The sequence below is a fragment of the Atheta coriaria genome, unplaced genomic scaffold (genome assembly GCF_025399875.1).
Source record: "Atheta coriaria isolate IRGN ID8LTWV9N9 unplaced genomic scaffold, Caltech_Dcor_3.1 hic_scaffold_3_pilon, whole genome shotgun sequence".
NCBI classification, from domain to species: Eukaryota; Metazoa; Arthropoda; class Insecta; order Coleoptera; family Staphylinidae; genus Dalotia; species Dalotia coriaria.
In genome coordinates, this window is record NW_027045445.1 from 7,545,012 (window position 1) to 7,565,939 (window position 20,928).

General features: G+C 34.8%; 3 protein-coding genes across 4 annotated transcripts in view; 2 read left to right on the forward strand and 1 right to left on the reverse strand.

The window, feature by feature from the left end:
* LOC135803873 (uncharacterized) overlaps positions 1-18,953 on the reverse strand; it is a 65,447-nt gene extending 46,494 nt beyond the window's left edge. The window contains exon 1 of one of the 2 annotated variants that reach the window (XM_065317589.1): positions 18,439-18,952. In XM_065317589.1, coding sequence (XP_065173661.1) covers positions 18,439-18,476 — 38 coding nt within the window. In that variant the 5' untranslated portion in view covers positions 18,477-18,952. Of the gene's footprint in view, positions 1-18,438 lie in introns of both variants that reach the window. The other variant, XM_065317590.1, reaches the window with a different exon arrangement.
* Positions 1-20,928, forward strand: part of LOC135789836 (xaa-Pro dipeptidase-like) — a 108,288-nt gene that overhangs the window by 60,344 nt on the left and 27,016 nt on the right. The window lies entirely within an intron of this gene.
* LOC135803600 (tRNA pseudouridine synthase-like 1) lies at positions 19,422-20,678 on the forward strand. Its single transcript, XM_065317260.1, has 4 exons — positions 19,422-19,563; positions 19,615-19,731; positions 19,793-20,080; positions 20,177-20,678. The coding sequence occupies exons 1-4, from the start codon at positions 19,508-19,510 to the stop codon at positions 20,496-20,498; spliced, it is 783 nt and encodes a 260-aa protein (XP_065173332.1). The 5' UTR covers positions 19,422-19,507; the 3' UTR covers positions 20,499-20,678.

A 20,928-nucleotide genomic window follows, 5' to 3' on the forward strand; every position in this document is an offset into this window, starting at 1 on the left:
CCACTAAATCAATTTTAATAAAATTTCGTATAAAGATAGTTTTGTTCATGGAAAAACATATAGGCTACTTTTTATCTTTAAAATATAATTTAAAAGGTGTAAAATAACGGATAAAAGATAATATGACGATTTAATCATAATGTAGTTGCATAATTCGAATTCAGATGGCGTTAAAATGCATTTTTAGTATTTCTTAATTCTTTAATCCCTACTAATATTATAAATGCAAAAGTCCTGATGTTTGTTACACGTTCACGCAAAAACTACTTAACTGATCATCATGAAAATTTGAACACATATTCTTAGTGGTCCCCGAATGGTTATAGGCTACTTTTTATTTAATAAAAAAATTATTTTTTAAATAAAATAAAGAAATAATTTAGCCAATAATACCTCTGCATCTGGCTATTTGACTACTTTAACGCCATCTAGCATTCCAGCAATGAAGCTCAAACCTAAGTACTATAGTACCATCACACTGTATTATCACACTGTATTACCGACAGCTACGTCAAATGTGAATGTGTGTTTGTGCCGCTTTCACGCAAAAACAACTCAACCAATTTTAATAAAATTTCATATAAAGATAGTTTTGTTGATGGAAAAACATATAGGCTATTTTTTATCCTTAAAATATAACTTAAAGGGTGTAAAATAAGGGATGAAAGTTTATATGACATTTTAATCACTTATACTTATATAATTCAAAACCAGATGGCGCCAAAATGCATTTATACTATTTCTTAGTTCTTTATTTCTTAATAAAACTAAAATATCTCATTAATTCCCTCATGTTTCCTTCCAAAATAATTTTTCTTAAAGTAAAAAAAAAATCAATATCAACTTAAATTCACTCCACGTTGTGATTTTATGCCCTATTGCGCAAACGCACGTGCATCGAAATATCTCTGACCGCGCTCTGTATGATTCCGATGCGTGGGAAGACATCACACTGCGCACTTTTACATTCAGCGCGTGTGTGCAGCATGCGTGCTCCATTTTATCCGCAGTTTATTCCGTTTTCGATTGTCCACAGTACCAACAAAAACATTCATGCTCGAATTTATCGCCAGCATTGCACATTTAAATCTATAGAAATGAGTAAAGGTGACTTTAGTGCGGACTTAAGTTCTAAGTTTATTTGGTTTTGTTCGAGCGTGCGTGTACATATCGTCGATAAAGCCGGGCAAAGCGCAAATAAACGCCGGATCACACATCGGATCGCATAAAATCGGAAATAAAACGAGATTATGCGAGATTATGACGTAATCGATGCGAGCGAATGCACACAATAAAACGAGAAATGCGAGAAAATAAACAGAGAAAATCTTAAATCTCCACGAATACTCATAGGATAGATATACACTAGGAGTATGAGGTAATAAGAATAGAGAATAATAAAAATTTAGGAGATAAGCCGTCTGCTGTCGTAAATTAAGTCGTATACGTTCGTCACGTGACAAGTTACAATTGCGGAAGTGTTAAAATAGTTTAATGTTTTAGAGTTAATCTAAGACTAATCTTGAATATTGATTAAAATAATAATATATTTGATGTTTTAAAACTTTCTTTGGGGGAATTTGTGAGTAAAGTACTTTAGTCATGGACTTTAGTCACGGGGTGGAATTAATATTTTCTCTTAAACTTTTCTAAGGATTCAATAAAAAAAAACAAATAAATATGACGAATGCATTGCACACATTATTTAAAATACAAAAATACTTTAGTCACGGGCTTTAGTCACGGGTTGGAGCCAATGCAATATATGAGTTGTAAACGTGAAATAACCGAAAAGATTAATTCTCAGGATTAATTCTTTAATTATAAAAACATCTCCCATTAAATGTTTGAAATACCAGACATAAAATCCTCTCAGATAAAGTATTTTCGCCTCTCTCAACTCAACATGACAAAAATTTGTTAACTCCGTTAATTAATTAAAAACGTAAAAATGCACCGCAGTTGCCGAGTCCCACGAAAAATATGTGAAAATACCGAGTCTCAGCAGCACATAAAAAAAATATATAAAACGAGCCGAAAATTGAAAAACTGAATCGCGACTAAAATTGCTTTTAAACTTTTCAAAGTGCATTCGCTTTATGAAACGCCGCCACAACGCCAAGCACCCAAAATTCCACGAATTCCACAAATTCAGCAAAAAATCATAAAATGTTAAAAACATCTCAAATTACTTTAATATTAAATTATTAAAATAATTAATAAAATATTTTCCCTTCAACATAACATTTATCATGTTTAAACAGCGTGAATCCGCAATTGTTTCCACAAAATGCAATTTTACTCGAAGACGTGCAAAACGTGCGCATTTTCCTCGATAGAAATCACAGCAAGAATTCCCTCAACATTCTCAGCCTGCAATTGAATTCGTCGCAAGCGAGCGGATGCGCTCTATACTTATCATACCCACTCATAAGTCATGTGTCTTCACTCCGCGCAGTCGGAAAGGCTCAACAAATATGAAATACGTCTCCATTCGGACTTCCAACTTGAAGCAACAAGAAACCAGCAAGCAACGCAAGCTACGAACACGAGGAGAGGTCGTGGGAATCCGACAATAATAACAAGTACGTGTACGTGTACATCAAGTATGCGTTGTGTTGTTTTGCGTTGCGTACCTTTGGAAACCACAAAAGTCCAGCCAGCGTTCTTTAATCTCTAAATAAGTCTGAGTACGAGTGTGCTGCGTCTAGACTAAGTACAATTCAATCTAATGGCTGAGCATCGGAATAAACGAGAATGGCTTAACTTAACTCGGGGCTTTCGAATGCATTGGATGGTAATAATACTAATAATGAGCATTATCATCATACGGCTCGGAGAGGCGCCGACGTTAGATGTGGTGTCTAACTGCTAGCGTGTTATCATCATCAAGTACCAGCAATATCATTAATATCACTCAGGCTATGAATTTTATTGGTATTTTCGTGGAAACTTACGTAGATGTTTTTGGAATTGTTAGATTTAGACTGAAAACTCACCTGAAACAAAAAGAAAGAAATTTTCATCAGTAAAATATATAGAAAATAGAGTTTTGTTAGTTACAACGTTTATAACTCGAGATTGGCTGGATGGATTTTGATGATCTATGGTTTTTTAGATTCATCTTGACCCAGAATAAGATAATAAGCATTAAAATATCAAAAATTATTATTAAAAGGGTGTAAAATAAGTGATGAAAGTTTATATGGAAATTCTATCATAGATATAGTTAAATAATTGAATCTCAGATGGCGCTGCAGTGCATAATTTCAAATTCTCATATTTTTTAATAAAATTTAATAAAATTCATCAAATTTTTATTTCTTTAAAACTTTCTATCAAAGAAAAACCACTTCCGGGATTTTAAATAAAGAAAAATTGAATATCTCATCCGTTAAGCCTTTTTCCAGGAAGACTCAAACAGCGCCTCCAATAATAAACAACCTCCGAAGAACAAAAGAAGAAAAATAAGTGATATAAACTTGTTTGGAGTTGTTTAAACGTATTCAATCGATGGCGGCGAGTTGTCAAAGACGCATGAAAACGCGCGGCACTCAGCGTGCAAGCAGAAAGAATGGCGTGATAAATAAACAGCGACGCATACGCACATTTTCAACTTCCAACTTCCAACTTCTATTTAACATTCATCGCACACACACATCAAGTCATCGCCAACTTGGCAAACTCTCCTCTCTTTCATCGGAAAATATTTTACTCGTCATTCATACACGCATTCAATAAGTGCGAATATTAATGAATGAATGGATGAGACATGAAAGAGAATTTTAGAATAGAAAACATTAGAGTAAAGAGTAAAAAGTTAAAATTACGCGCATGTTATTAGACATGGACTTAGGACATGCTGAGAGTTGAGTTGAGTTATTATTACGTTTCAACTTGAGCGTAACAGCAGGCAGCAAAGTGAGCGTGCAGCAGGCAAAGGAAGAATAACATCTAACATCCGACTTGGAGTAGCAAAAACAAAAATAGATAGGATAAAAAGATGTTCATTTTGTTTTTTTAAGCTGTCAATGTCAAAAATGTCAAAATGTCAAATGTCACATTAATTTCGTATGCTCGACACCAGATGTCACTATTCAATGTCATATGTCATTCGTTTAGTAGGACTTTTCCGTCATTGGAATCATCAATTCATAAAATGTCTTTAAAACGTCTAATAATATAATTACACACAGAATTTTATACAACGACCTAAACTTTTATGTCCAACTTCACGCTTTACTACCTCTTCCTGCTCTGTTCAATTTTTTCTTTTTTTTTTTTTTTTCTCTCCAAGCGCACCGAAAATCAAAAATAAAATTTAGCCTAGACAGAATGCGTTTCACGCTCACCGCCGCATTCATGTCCGAATGATTTCGAACAAAGTCGCTGACTCGGAAACGTACCTCAATCATCCTTCATTCTTCCATGCATTCGGCGGACGACACCGAAGACACTTTCGACTTTCCTCTAAACGCACCGCCGACGATAATGACAATGACAAGTGTAAAGCCATAAAGGCGGCGAAGCGGTACCATCACGTCGAATGGATAGGATAACCATCTCGTAACAAGTCAAATTCCACGTACTCGTATGTACCAATATACTAAACTTTATTCATACATAAATTGAATCATCATCAGAAGATGTAAGTATATTGATAAATGTTTGGCGCATTTTTTCGCCGCATCGACGGGCGCGGTGGTATAATATAATAATTATATTAAAACCGCGAGTAAATCAAGCTTAGCGGGACGCGGATAAAGAGGCCGTCGGTGTCTGCGCGTGCAGATGATGTGCCATCTGCATCGCCGGCTTTGGTCGGTCGGTCAACTACATTCTCTGCGCAGATGCGCAAAGTGCGGGCATCGGCAGACGGGCAGGTTGGCCAGCTACAGGTGGTGCTCAAGAAGCACAAGCACAAGCCAAGCGATCATAAAGGGAACACCTGCTCAATGTAGGTATATTAACACGTTGAGGACGGCGTGTACCACCGGTGGTACACACGCGTCTGGTCTGTGGGACGGCGTGTACCACCGGTGGTACACGGCTCATTTGGAACGAGACTTATTCATTTTTGACTACGCCACTGGTTAGGTTATATATTCTCCTCGTTTCACCTATACAATCAGGGCCTTGCATCTTTGTCATCAAATGTGTCACTCAAATTACATATTATAATAAATAGTGACCGACCAAAGTTTTAGTTTTGGCTTCAAATTTGGTTTCGGCCAAAAATTGGCTGAAACTTTTGGCAGAACCGAAACTCAGTGTTCGTGAATTATCGTGCGTCGTTCGGCTAACTCGCGGCTAAGTCGTGGTCGTCACTTGCCATCTCAGTTCGCACATAGTTTCGGTCGGACTCTAAAGATAAAGGCATTCATTACAAAGAAAATAAATAAATGGCGACGCAACTGCAAAAACAATCGCTTTTTGATACAGCAATGCATAACCACCAGTGGCGCACAGCTGAATTAATTAGACGGAGTCGAAAATGAGCAAACGCCGCCCGATGCGACAGACACCCAAAAACCGCGCCGTCCTCAACGTGTTAAATTTTCTACTTGTATTGGTTATATTTGGCAATGACCTTGGGAAATGTCAAATATTGAAAATTCATTTGTTATTAGATTTTGTCCAAAAAGTTTTTAGTAAAAATTTGATTAACTTTAATAAAACTTGCATTTTTATGAAAAAATAAATAAGAAATGTTAATAATGCATTTAACGCCATGTGGGAGTCGATTATTTAACTAAAAATATGATTGAAATTCCATCTAAACTTTCATCCCTTATTTAACACCCTTTAAATCAAAATTTCCAATTTTTTAATATTTATTCTCTTATTCTAGGCCAAGATAAATCCAAAAAACCATAGATAACCAAAATCCATCCATCCGTTCATGAGTTATAAACGTTTTAACTAACAAATCGCATTAAATTATTCCATATATCAAAAACTGTCATTTTACACTCAAAACCAACTGTTTCTTCGCGTACTTCACCGCTGGTTCAACCTACTGCTCACAATAATAACCATAATCTCATTAATCAACCTGTAATCCTCTAATAATGCTAATTTTTGCACTTAATTCAGCATTAATTTTTTATTCTACCGTTACTCCCGCAACTTCCTCATATTTCTTAATAAACCCATCTATTAATAAAAATACAACACCAGTAGAGAAGTGTGTTATGTTAAAAGATAAGTAATGTTAACTTAACTTAACTCAACTTTACTCGTAACTTAAGTCTAAGTCGAGTTCTAACCGCAAGAAATCAAGTGAATTGCATGTGCATGCATTATGCACTTGAGAGACGAATGAACTTTACTTCGGCGATGCGCGCACAGCAAAAGTTAACAAACGATTATGGATAATTAGAGTGTGCGCACACTGCGCACGCGGGGGGCGGGGCGCAAGAAATGATTATTCATTAACTAAGCAGACATGGGAAGCACCCAAGATGCAAATTATGACTAATCAAGTAATTAAATTTCGAAATTGAGTTTCCAATGATATCAAACGCAATTACGAGTATTTTGTGCGCGATAGAAATTAGTGTTTCGGGCGATTGGCGAAATCGCATTAGTTTGTTTAAATAGAAGTGCACACGCGAATCGGAATCGAGTTCATGCGCATCCTACGCATTACTGGGCTATTTGCGTAACCCACAATCTCGACTCTCGACTCGTAAATCGCACAATTCGCGTTGCAAACAACAATAAACGATAATAAAATAAAACATAATCTTATCTGCTTCTGCAGATTTTAATTGACCGTATAATATAATAGTTTTAATTTAATATGTATTAAAATAATTTTATGTGTGTTTGGAAAGTTGGACACATCAACAGCCGTTAATTTTCTTCTTGTTTTTTATTTTGATTTTATTTTTATTTTACATTGCACACGTGAGTATTTCATATGTGATCTCGCGAGCTTTGTGCGCGCATTCGCGGGTCGCTGAACCGATGCGGTGTGCATCTCGACATCGCTCCCACTTTCTTCAAGCGCAGCGCAACGCCGCGGATTCTACTCGTACTCTGTGCGATACTCGTACTTCACTTCAAATTCAACTTCAACTTTAGAAGTATTACAAGTATGACTAAAAGTCAAAACTTACGTCTTAAAACTAGAGCTTTTCAGTTTCTGGCAAGATGAAGTCAAATAAGAAAAAGGAAGTCGGTACAATTGCACTGAATGTAAATGTAAGATACGATGAAATTAGAAATATTCCGGAGGCGTAATCTCGTCTGGTTGTGTTTCTGAGTTTATTCAACACTCGGAGAGGAAAGGAGCGAAAGACGGCAGACAGCGCGACGCCTCCACTTCGCATACCTGACTATTGGGGAATTAGTTTCATTATTGTTTACGTTTACATTCACTCAGAAACTAAACTCAAAGACGAAAAAAAAAAGAAGAAAAAATTAATCTTGTTTTATTTCCCCTCTGTAATTTTTTTTGTCTTGTGAGTTGTTATTTTCGTGTTGTGTGTTGAGTAGATACATCCGATTGTAGCTCATTAATTATTCAGCTTTAGCTTCATTCATTGTTCTTCATCGTTTACTCATTCTTTCATTGTCTCATCCTCTCATTCCATCACTTTTTTTACTTAACTTTCATTCATCATTCAATGAAAACATAAATACAGCCCATAACAAGTTTAGAAAGTGTCGAAACCTCATAAAAACTAAATTAATAAATTATTGACGATCACGAACCGCCACACTCATACTCATGCTCATAATTATTCATTCACACGTTTCTAATTATAAAATTCATTTCTCGTTCGTCATTTCGCTTTTGCAGGTTTAATAACCTCAGACAATGTTATGTTAGCTGATTTATAGAATTATAAGTGTATCTAGTTCAAAGTCAAACAGATTTATCTCTAGATAACTTTTCCGGGTTTAACTTGTAAATATTGCATGCGTTGAATATGAAGAATACTGTTTATTGAACACATTTATTTGTGCTTCGCTTATCTAACAGTAGATACACGGCCAACAAGAGTCTAAAAATGGTTAAGTCCACTTTAAAATCCATTCAACTCGATACCGACTTCTTCAACTTATGAACAGAAGAGTAAAGTGTTCGTAGTTGTGTTAAAATGAAACGTTTTTGATGATTTTGATTAAAATTTTGTGCAAAATTATAATTTAAAGTGAGTTAAACAATTGTAATAGAGTTTTATTATAGTTTTCTAGTGAAATAAATGAAATTTTCATAATATTTCGATCAAAAATAGCAAAAAAATGCATTTTTAGTATAAAATTATTACAAAAACCAATTTTTAAAGAAAATTTATCGAATTAAATTAAAATTGACAATTATATTAAGGAATTTAGCACATATTATATTAAAAATTAAATAAAAATGACAAAAAACTAAATTTTAACAAAGAAATCGTTTCAAAGCTTCTCTTTGAGTTTTAAAGGTGACAATCCCCGTTACAATAATAAATCTTTCCCCGATTTTAGCACATATTATATTATATTAAAAATTAAATAAAAATGACAAAAAACTAAATTTTAACAAAGAAAGCGTTTCAAAGCTTCTCTTTGAGTTTTAAAGGTGACAATCCCCGTTACAATAATAAATCTTTCCCCGATTTAGTCTTGAACAATTTAAAGCGTGTTAAACAATTGTAACTGAGTTTTATCATAGTTTTCTAGTGAAATAAATCAAATTTTCATAATATTTCGCTCAAAAATAGCAAAAAAATTGAATTTTTAGTATAAAATTATTACAAAAACAAATTTTTTAAAAAAATTTATCGAATTGAATCAAAATTGACAATTATATTAAGGAATTTAGCATATATTATATTAAAAATTAGATAAAAATTTCATAAAATAAATTTTTTAACAAAAAATCGCGGTTTAACGCTTTCAAAGCTTCTCTTTGGATTTTTACGGTGACAAATCCCCGTTACAATAATAAATCTTCCCCGATTTAGTCTTGAATTCTCTTCCAATCGACTCATTCCCCACAAATGGAAACAAAAGACATAAAAAGCACTCAAACAACGCTAAATATTAATGCTAAACGCACTCATCCCAGCCACATCCGCATTTATCCAATCCATATTCCCATCCCATCTATTTTCGTCGCCTCAGCCCAAGTAAGTAAGTCAGACAGTAAAGAAGAGTTGATGCTCAACAGTTCATACTCGACTCATTTCCAATAAATAAGCGACAATACTCGCAACTCAACTCAGTTACTCGTACTGCTCCTCGTATCTGCGCTGAGCTGAACTGCCACAAATGTTTACGCCATCATAATTTTACTCGTTGGCACAATTTCCATGTCTATTTCCACACGTCCAGCGCGCATGAGAGTAATAAAAGTGCGTTCGAAATGTGCTTCAAAAAATGTGAAAATGTTCGAATATTTCGAATGTGGATTCATTTCGGCACGCGCGCGGATATGCGGAAGCATAGAAAAGCATGTAGAGTGACACGCGATGCTAATCGTCAACACTCTAGTGAGCTAAAACAAGAATGAGAGCTTGGAGAAGAAAATCCATACTAACGATGCTAATCTATGCACGCATCTTGAAAAGTTGCCATCAAAAATCGAAATCGACATCGGAAAGATGCAGCGTGGCCTAGTTCAATGCACAAACATTAAATATTTTGTGTAAACGAGATTATCGCGAGCTAAAAACAAATTTTTAAGTGAAAAAAATCATAAAATTTCTTAAATTAATTTTTCTCACGGTTTTGAGATACAAAAAGTTGTATTTTACCCACGAACGGCGAACACCGTGAGAAAAGTACTTTAGTCACGGGTTTTAGTCACGGTAGTGAAGTTAATTTCAAAAATTGCACAAATATCATTTTTTACACAGAACCACAGAAAGCCAAAGTCATGACTAAAGTACTTTAGTCACGGGGTTTAGTCACGATAGTGAAGTGGATTTCAAAAATTGCACAAATATCATTTTTTACACGGTTTTTAGACACAAAAAGTGATATTTTAACCACATAAAGCCAAAACTGTGAATAAAATACTTTAGTCACGGGTTTTAGTCACGTGAATATCAAAAATTCCCATTTTCTCTTTTTTTACCTCAATAGTTATAAGATTTTTAACCTAAACTGTGAGTATGTGTGGTTGCATAACATGACATCTAAGAATTTATGCGCTGAATGAATTTTTCTCTCGTTCATTCATCGAATTTACTTACCCGACGAGCGTATGCGCATATGCGAACGCACATTACTGGCATCACTTGCACGCTTACATTTACACAATTTACAGGTTATATATCTGCAGTCAATGCGCATGCTGCGCGTGCATGTGCAACGCTCATATAGCTTTCTGATTGCTCAGTGAAGCTTGAACTCGCGCTCAGCAGCACAGCACTCACACTCAGGTTGGTCTCGCTCGCCCGGTTGAATGAGCACGCACAACAACCTGAAGCCGCGAAGTTACCTGCGCGCCGGCAACAGGAAAAATAGCGTCGTAAAAAAAGAGGCACACGGTGCGCGCATGTAACCACAACAAGTTGCACTAAATGCACGAAATGGACTTGCGAGACGATGTGCACAAGATGGTGAATGGTAGAATTCACACTAGTGAGAAATTATTTAATACTAGCTTTAACCCTTGGCTTCGCTCGCGAATATCTAAAATAATGAAGTTGCTTCCGTACGCGTCTGTAGTCACAGAAGAAGTAACAATGAAGTAGAATGGCGGGAAGTTTAAAATGGCTGAAAGTATAGTCTATGGAAGTATAGTGTACAGTCTCCATAGTGTAGTCAATTGGATTTGATGTTGACGTAGCTGTCGGTAATACAGTGTGATAATACAGTGTGATGGTACTATAGTACTTAGGTTTGAGCTTCATTGCTGGAATGCTAGATGGCGTTAAAGTAGTCAAATAGCCAGATGCAGAGGTATTATTGGCTAAACTATTTCTTTATTTTATTTTTAAAATATTTTTTTTATTAAATAAAAAGTAGCCTATAACCATTCGGGGACCACTAAGAATATGTGTACAAATTTTTATGATGATCGGTTAAGTAGTTTTTGCGTCAAAGTGTAACAAACATCAAGACATTTCGCATATTTTTTTATTATTTTAGTTGTATTTGACGAAAATTTGAATACAACTGTGTGTGTTATGGGATATTATAATGATGATAAGTTTAGTAATGCGTAAACGCATAAAGCGTGTTTCCACCTGGTTAATTAGCATAAAAAACGCACCGTGCTAGAACGAAATGTTCTTACAAACAGAAGGCAGTAGCCATAGAGGTACTACGCTTTTAAGCATTTCATTTTAAAATGCGACTATTTTTATAACTCTAGTAGTTCTACTTCCCACTTCCCCTTCATGTAAATTAGTTACACATTAACATGTCGCCCTTATTTATCAGTATAATGTTTCATGACTGTTAAAACTATCAACAGAGTAAATTTAAAAAAAATTAAAATAATTTTTTTTTATTTTTCTTTTTTTTTGTGTAGTTAAATGTAGTTAAATGAAATTGTCTTTGTTTTCTAGAACAAGCAAGTTATATAATTCCCACTATAGCAATTTAACTTATAAAAGTTAAAGAAAAGGTGAGAGGTTTCACATATTTATTAGAATTTAAACTGCAGTCAGTTTCAACAAACTGTGGCATCATCAGGCAGATGAATATTCAATTAATAGTTGTTGCGAGAGTTTTAGTCACAAGATTGATTAAAATCGTGCGTAGTGAGTATTTAAGTACTTTAGTCACGTCCGTGGTTAAAGTACCACTTTTTGTATCTCAAAACAGTGGAAAAACCAACGCTTTAAATGAAAAAGTAAAAAAAAAGTTCATTTGTGAACATGTCCTGTAGATATGTATTTTTAGAAAATATGTAATGATGAAATAAGATCTAAAATCTTAAATCTCTTGACAATACCGAACAAACAATTACAACTGCTACAACAAGTATTACGTCAAAAGAAGAAAGAAAAAACTAACATAAATCTAGAAACTAGAAAATTTCTAGTTAGCAGTGCTCATAGACCACACGTTGCGTTCGTAATGTTGCGACACAAATAATCTCTTTATCTCTGCATCTTTTTAGTGCCACAAACTTTTTTTCGTTTATTTTTCGAGCGTGTCCACGACTACCTCTGAATTCAACGAAATTATCTATATTTGAAGAAGCTATATTTGTAAACTCTGAATGCAGTTATATTAGTTTAAGAAATGTAAAATAACAACTGTTGACACAATGAGAATACTCGTATGTTATGAATCAGCCAGGTAGTTTCATTTTTTTGGGAGAAAACACAATAAACAAAATAATTAATTTAGATTTAGATTTAGATTAACATTATCAAGTTTTAGATAATATTTGGCGCCTGATATATCGCTACTTTTCCCAACTACTAGACTCGTATCTAAAACTATCAACATGTAATGTGTAATCAAACAAAAATGACTCATTAATTAAACACATCAATAAACGCATTCGATAAACACGATCAAAACTTGTGTATTCACATGAAATAATTTTAGGATTTTATTGAACATTAAAATGCAAAAGTGGTATTTTAAACACAAAAAACCCAGGCCGTGACTAAAGTACTTTACTCATGGACTTTAGTCACTAGATGGAGCTTGCACCTGCGCAATTGGTTTTAATTAATCTCGTGACAAAAACTGCCATTTACCCACTTAATACTTAATATACTACTAATACTTATATACCAATTGTTACACAGCGACTTCTCCATTTTTAAATTTAACTTCTAACATTACTTTATCAAAAATACACTTTATAGCTATGATGTCTCCAAAAGAAAGACATTTATAATGTATTATGTAATAACGCATGCGACTGTTAACTGTTAGCCTCAGTTAACATAAAAAGCGGATAACAAGATCGTGACAGGCGCTTGCATGCAAAGATAAATTAAAATTAAACGCCGACGAGTGCGGTTGCGGGAGACAAACACCAGGCGCTGCGACATTCGAGTCGTGAGCGACAAAAAGATAAAGAAAAAAAAGAAGAAGAAAAAAACTCGAACAAATACACAAGTATTCTTCCTCTCTACTCGCCACGCCAGTAATAAGGAAGAGAATCAACGCAACGGAATGATAATAACATACATTTGAACATGTAGTGTATTATGAGTGAAAGCAAACTATTAATATTTTGTGTCTTGGAGATAAAGATGTTGGATTTATACTCAACTCAAAATACAAAAAAATAATAAATAAAAAACTTTAAAAATTAATTAATTAATCTATATATATATATAAAAATGAATTGCTGTTCGTTAGTCTCGCTAAAACTCGAGAACGGCTGAACGGATTTATCTTATCTTGGTCTTGAATTATTCGTGGAGGTCTAGGGAAGGTTTAAAAGGTGAGAAAAATTCGAATAATAGCCGGGAAAATCCTCAAAACAGCTCTTTTCTATAGAATAAAATTTGACATTGAGATTCAATCATAGTTATAGTTAAATAGTTGAATTCGAGATGGCGCGCTGAAGTGCATTATTGACAAAACTTTATATGCATAATTTCTTTAAATTAAAATTGCTAATCTTATTGATAGAATTGACACATACTACGAGTATGTCTAGAACAAGAGAGTAAAAACGAATTACATTTTTATTAAACACTGCCGGAACGAAGTCGCGGGCAACAACTAGTGTTTTATAAATATTTCCAATAAAAAAAAAGTTTTAGTATTTTTTGTAAATATTATGAAAAATATTTAACATATTTAACTGGTTTTATTTATTTCTTGTTTTTAACCGCTTGTCTGGCGTCATAATTAGTTGTAAATGCTAATAAATGATTTCCATTATACTTCTAAACAGGTAATTTAATGTTGGCCATATACTAATAGCTCTAGACACATAAACCATACCAATTTTAATTAATTAATTAATCTAATGCATAAAATAGTTAGAAATCTCACGAATTACCTAATTATACTCATTCGACTCGCACTGTTTAAATTTTAAATAAATCTATTGATAGCCATTCATTAAAACATCAAATAAAAAGTTTTTATTTTCCAAACCCATTCGTGAATCTTCCCATGACCGCATTGGCTTTTGTTTTGTTTTTGTGCATTTAGTTTTGCTTCACTTTTGTTTTATTTCCCATCGAATTAAAACGGAAGTATAAAATGGAGTCCAAAACGAATGACTAAACACACAGAACCGAAATGAAATGACTTGCTGAACTTTATTCCTTTCTCTTCAATAATAAAAAATCAGAATCAAATCAAATCAAATCAAACAAAAATAGGAAAAGCATAAATTATAGCTCAAAACAATAAGCAATCAATAAACAATCGCACTATTAAAGTTGAAATCAACAATTACAACAGCTTTACGGTTGATGTTATTATTGTTGGCGGTGCGCAGATAAAACTTTCTTATATTTTGCATTGAATTATGAGTCCCGTTATCAATTTGTTCATTATGCATGAATTTAAATTATGTTAATTTTGAAAAAAATTATGCATTTTTAACGCGTTGATGATCATCTAGAAAATTTTACGAGGAAATTATTTTCTAATATAATTTAATTTCAGGGTTACCAAATTATTTGCAAGAAAAACGAGATTTTTGGATAAAAAATAATTAAAAAATTGTGATTTTTGTCAACAATTAATCAACAAAAATATTTTTTCTACTTTCGTCTTTAAATCGACAGTTTTCCTACGATTTTGAGGCAGAAAAAGTGATGTTTTAAACACAGGCGGTCAAAAAGTACTTTAGTCACGGGTTTTAGTCACAGGATGGAATTTGATACTTAAAATACTATTTTCGGATATTTCTATGTGTATTAAATTATTTTAACCATTTTCTCTTAAATTTATCAAAAAAAATGTAATTTTAAAGACAAGAAGAAAAAAATCCAAAGTAAAACTTTTGGTAACCCTATATTTTCCCAGGAATCATATCATAACCTCAGCTTCAGTTTAATTTAACTAGTCTGAGTGTTTGTGCTGGTACATGAGCGCCTGCCTGTTCGCAAGCCTATAATTATTGTAATAATCAAAGTGGGCATGGGATAATCGTATGCCTTTTATAGCAATCCAGCAACAATCCAACAAGCAACAACCCAGCGAACGCTGCGCCGTGTGTTGTGACTATTATTACCATCCTAACCACGACCGATGTGCATGAATATATCATCTGTTCCGATATTCGGGGCCAATCCCGTTTAGAAATTGTCTCATTGTTCTTTTTTCGGTCGATTCTCACTCTCCTTGCTTCGCCGACGCTCTCATTTTCAGATTCAAAGTGTTTGGTATAATACTCCACAGTCCGAAATTAGTAACACCTGCCTTCGATGGAGATATTGTTAATTTCGAAAGACAAAACCGCGGATACACAGCAAAAGTCCTTTTATGGTGCAAATCTAATTGGAAACGAAAATAATTGGTCAAGAATGAGGTCAACCTAAGAAATTAATTAATTTTTAACCATTAGAAGGTGGTTTTGACCATAATTTTAGTAACACCGACTGAAGTCGCAAATGTCTAAGAAACGACTTGTTAATTATCATACCCACACACGACTTCCCAATATGCAAGTATAAGTCATATAAATGGATAGCATACAACAAACGTTTGTTAAATGTTTATAAATGTCACGGTAATTAAATGCAAATGCAGGCGGCGAACGCAACGACGACATTCAGCGCGCGTCGCGCGCATTTCACGGCAATCCTAGAAATTGTGCAGGTGTGTGCATCCGATGAAACTCTACCCACGCCGAAGAATACATACCACCTCCAAAATAATTTATACAGGGTGTTATAAACGTAATTTTAATTTTTTGTAATAAAAAATGCAAAAAATGACTTTTTAACTTTAAACGCTTATTTAACACCCTGTAAATTATAATTTTTAATATTTTAATATTTATTCGCTTATTCCAAAGCATAAAGAATCAAAAAAATCATAGATTATTAAAATCAGTCCAACGGTTCGTGAGTTATACGCGGTGTAACTAACTTTACGATTTTCTTATGCAAACACACAGTATAAACCATATTTCATTGAATGAGTCAAATGCACACATTCACAAAACGCTCCTTCTTTGGTATTTGATGAATTTTCATTGAATAATTGAACAATCACAAATTCACACAAAGAATCATCATTTAATTACGTTAAGTGACGATTAATACAAAATACAATACTGTAATAAATCGTTCAATATGAACATCAATATTATCATGTCTGCACTCTGCATACAAGTCCTAAATGACACAATCAACATCAACGCGTGCCAGTCACATTGTCACATTGTTAATGATAATGTAACCAACAAATGAAATAAAGTAAAACAACAAAAGGACGATAACGCACTGCGTTCCGATAATCGCGGTGTAAAGCGGTATTGTGGGTTGTATGAGACATGAACATTTGAATTTATTGTAAATCGTGCATTGTGCTTGTTTACGTGTAACGGGGCGCGGGAATTAACTGGGTCGTTGCGTTTTTGGTTTTCTGTGCGCACAAACGACTTTGACGCCTATGTACGTCAATTTACAAGCTTAAATTAACGTTAACTTCTAAAGTACTGAAGGAGTAAACAATTAGACTTTTGGTGATAATAATAAAGTGGGTCACGTGTTGAATTCAAAGTAAATTTGACTAAATTTTGTATTATTAAGTATCAAGTGGCTAAACGGGGACTTTACTCACGAGATTGATTAATCGATTTAACAACGTTTAGTCACGTGATGCTTACGCTATTTTTTCTACTTCCACTCTAGTTTTACGTTGAGTTTTTTATTTCAACTTTTTATTTTAAATCATCGAAATTTGCTCGCACACTACTACAAAATGTAAGGTTATAAATACCATACTGCACGCTGGGTCATGTGACGCGTCGGGCCATATCGCGCCGCTTCGACACGAGCAGCAGCAGCGCCTGTTTTGACGTGTTTGACTGACGTCGCATGGCATTTCATACGGTCTTGTGCTGCTCTGTAGATAAATACGCATGCGCAAGCTCCGTCCCGTAAATAATACCCGTAGATAATGGATATTACTCACGGCTTGGCCATTCCTATATAAAATAACACTTTTTGTGTCTAAAAACCGTAGAAAAACTGATGCTTTGTAGAAATTTGATTTCAAAATAAATTTTGACTAAATTTTAAAATCAGTTTATTTTCTTCGCGTGAAGATAATATACTTATATTTTGATTTATTCGATTTGCACGCCCTTGGGCATATGTTGGCACCTTTTGCAAGCGATCCACGCGACGGCATTAAATTACGAACGTGTTCGCGAAACGACCGGAACGAATCGATTGCAACGGTCCGGTTCGAGATTCGTTGTCAGCGATATTAACCTGTCGCCGATTCGCGACACGCGAACATGAACACATGAACACAACCAGATGACGCTCGCTGCGTTAAACACAAAGTTACTGAAAAGAAAATGCGCGAAGGAGGAAAAAGTCGTTGAAAGTTAAAAGCCAACAAGTCAAAACACTCGACATCAACACGCTTTTTAAAAGTTTAAACAGACAGGAGACAGGACAATAAAGTAATGAAAAAATCAACGAATGGAGAAATAAATAGAGAAATCACAGGAAGAAGGTCAAAACAAAGACAAAAAGACAAGAAGAAAATTTTTACAAATACAAACCGAACATGTCAAGGTAATAAAAATATCTGAATGATTTCAAAGTCAATGAAATAAAAAATACAAATTTAGACCAAAAAAATAAACATTTTACGCGTAAAATAAAATTAATTCCTCTCCAAGTGTTTCATTGAAGCTAAAATGATAAGCTAATCATTGAATAAACGATGTATGTAAATACCACACGACATTAATGAGTAAATCAGCTGATAAATTGCCGAAAAACAAAATTAAACGAATACATTTGAATGTTTCAAGTCGAAAACTTTCCGCTTGCATTCAGGAAGCTATAAAATACAACACGGGGGTGGCAACGAGATGAAACGTCACCGTCACAACGCGTGAGGGTGAACCAGAGGGCTGTAGAGGAAACTGCGGATCAATAAACGTCCGTGCAAAGCATCAAGATGTGCACGAATAATTTCTACACAACAAAAACGATGCAAAATGCAAGAATAACTGTCAATATTAACTTGACCTTGACAATTGACAATCAATGACGCCATGAAATTTCCCCAAGTGAGAAAATATAAACTATAAATTCAGTTTAGTTTAGTTTACTTTAGTTTAGTTTAGCAAATATTTGTTGAAGTGAAGTGTTATGACTTACTCGATGTTTAGTTTTTATTTTGTGTGTATGATTGTGCAATTGGAGCAAATTCTATTCCACTTCGAGCGAATCAATATTGCAACGCGAGTAACACGACTGAAAAACCGGTGCGAATGTACTTGGAACAGCTGTATCTTCGTCCGGACACTCTCGGCGCAATCGATAAAATGCACTGCGTGTGGAATTATGTCGTAATGCTTACCGTTTGGGCTTGAGACGTCGTTTCAGCACCCCCAACATGATATGTCCTTGCCAATCACAAATTGATATGCAACCCAATTCACACACGCACCAATCTACTCCTTATCATCGTCCCGCGCTGAAGATATCCTGATATTGCACTGTGAGTTCAAGTTCCAACTTCGGATTGTTTTTATTCATTGTTTTGTGTAAAATAAATACACTCACCTCGATGAATTAGTTTATTAGTGTTTTGTTTTGGTGAATGTTGTTATTTTTGGAGAGTTTTAACTTTCACGTTGCGCTGTGGCGATTTCCGAGCAAGAAATTCGCCGCGCAGTTTTCTAGCGGCGTTGTGCCCGCGCGCGAGCTGGGCTAAAATTAACCACTAACCACGAGAAACCGGCGAAGCTGCGTGCGGTATTTACGATGCGCATCAGCCGCTCGCGACGAGGTCGAGCGTCGTGTGTGCACTGTGTGTGCGGTGGAGTCGCAGACGGCGAACACCGACAACCGGCTGACTGAATCAGACTGAGCGCGGACGGACGCACGCGGCACGCAGACGCGGCCAGACGCTGCTGCCACTTTTTCCGAGCGTAAACGCACCGCAGCGACCGAGTTCGACGAGTTCGACCCCAGATTGCAAGCGGTTGCAAGCGCTTCGACCGCGAACGCATCCAAGCATGCGTTGGGCGGTTATTACCTGCATGAAACTGTCTGTAGGCTACTGCAGACCGTAAAAATATTAAATTTATCTGCATTTGTGAAAGAATACATTCTACAATCGTCCACGACGTTTGTTTCCGATATATGTTAAAGAAAATGTTTATTTAAGTTGGTTTTAGTCATTTATAGTTTGAATATCTTATTATTACTTTAATAAATAAACCAATTTCAAAATAAAAACAAAAATGGTTGTAAGATGGTCGAATAAACGACTACTCACGATCCCAAACGAATCTAACACTTATCATAGGCAACCCACATTACACCTAGTTTTGCTAAAGATTTTTAAAACCGATCTTAACCTTGCTTTTTGTATGTTTCACATGCACTTATTATTTTTAAATAATTGTTATACACTATAAACAATGTCTAGAATGTATCGTTACTTATTTAATCTCTCATATATTGGTACACCATTTAGGTAATTTTTGTCAAAACTTTTCTTTCTTCTTCTAAATTAAATGATTTTTAGAGGTGCTCAACGTCAAGTTAAAATAGGTGATGATAACACAACCATTCAAGGAAATATTGAAATAGCTTTGAAGAATTTCCAACCAATAAATCAAATTGTAGTTACAACATCTAGCAGGTACTGACAACACTTATTTTTGTGTCTGTAGCATGATTGTAACATGAAATATTCATTTTAGAACTGATAGTGGAGTCCATGCCTTGCACACAACAATGCATACTGATTTGGAGAGGCTAAATGGTGAACCATATTCCACAAGAGGTTTAACATATCAATTGAACAAATATTTCATGAATAATAGTTTACCAATTCGTATTCTGAGCACATATGGTGTGCCAAATGACTTTCACTGCAGATATGCAGTTAGCAGAACTTATTTATACCGCCTGGTGGTGATTAACAGTGAGTTTAATACTTTGGCATGTCACATACCTATTGAAGATTTGAATCGCGCTTATTATTTCTGGTAAGTGATGATAAATTGTATTTGTTTTTGTGTGGTGTGTGGTGTATTGTTGGTTGCCTATGGTGATACATATTTCTTATTTTATTTTATTTCTAGTTCCACAAGGTTTGACATTGAAAAGTTCAAATCTGCTACGAAATTATTTACGGGTCATCATGATTTTCGCACATTTATGGCAAAAGCACCTCTCAAACCTGATAAAATCACTCGCCGAGTGATAACTCGCTTTGAAGCAATCGAAAACAGTAACAAACTATACTCAACGTTTAGCATTCCAGATACGTGGATGAGAGAGGTGGATTCTTGTACGCACATTGATGTAGTGATTGAATCTTCTGGATTTTTATATCGGCAGGTTAGTTTTACCAGTCTTTCACGCGAATTATTTGAATTTGAATGTTTAAAGCGGCGCCTCTAATGGTGGCGGTATGTACTAAACGGAAACGGACGTAGATGTCGCTAGCGTCGGCGTTTATCAGTTGCGTTGTGTTTGTGTCAACGGTGGTGGTTTAGCGCCGATTTGTTGTGGCAGTTGCGAGACGTTTCCACCGCATTTTCCGCTTGAATCAACTCCAGAAGGTTTAAAAACTTAACAAAACGTAAGCATTTTATATTCATCCTCATCCAACCGCGGTACTTAATAATCCCTCGCGTATTTTGTGTAAATCGGTCACGTTTTTCTCTAACATAACCTGAAAAAATGGCGGCTTTCCACGTACAGTTTTAAAACATTCAAATTTTACGCTTTGTAACGCTACATCACATACATATTCTATTGATTTCATGATTTACACTTGTATAGCATTTTTTCATTCAGTTTCTTATAGTATTATATTGATTTTGTATTA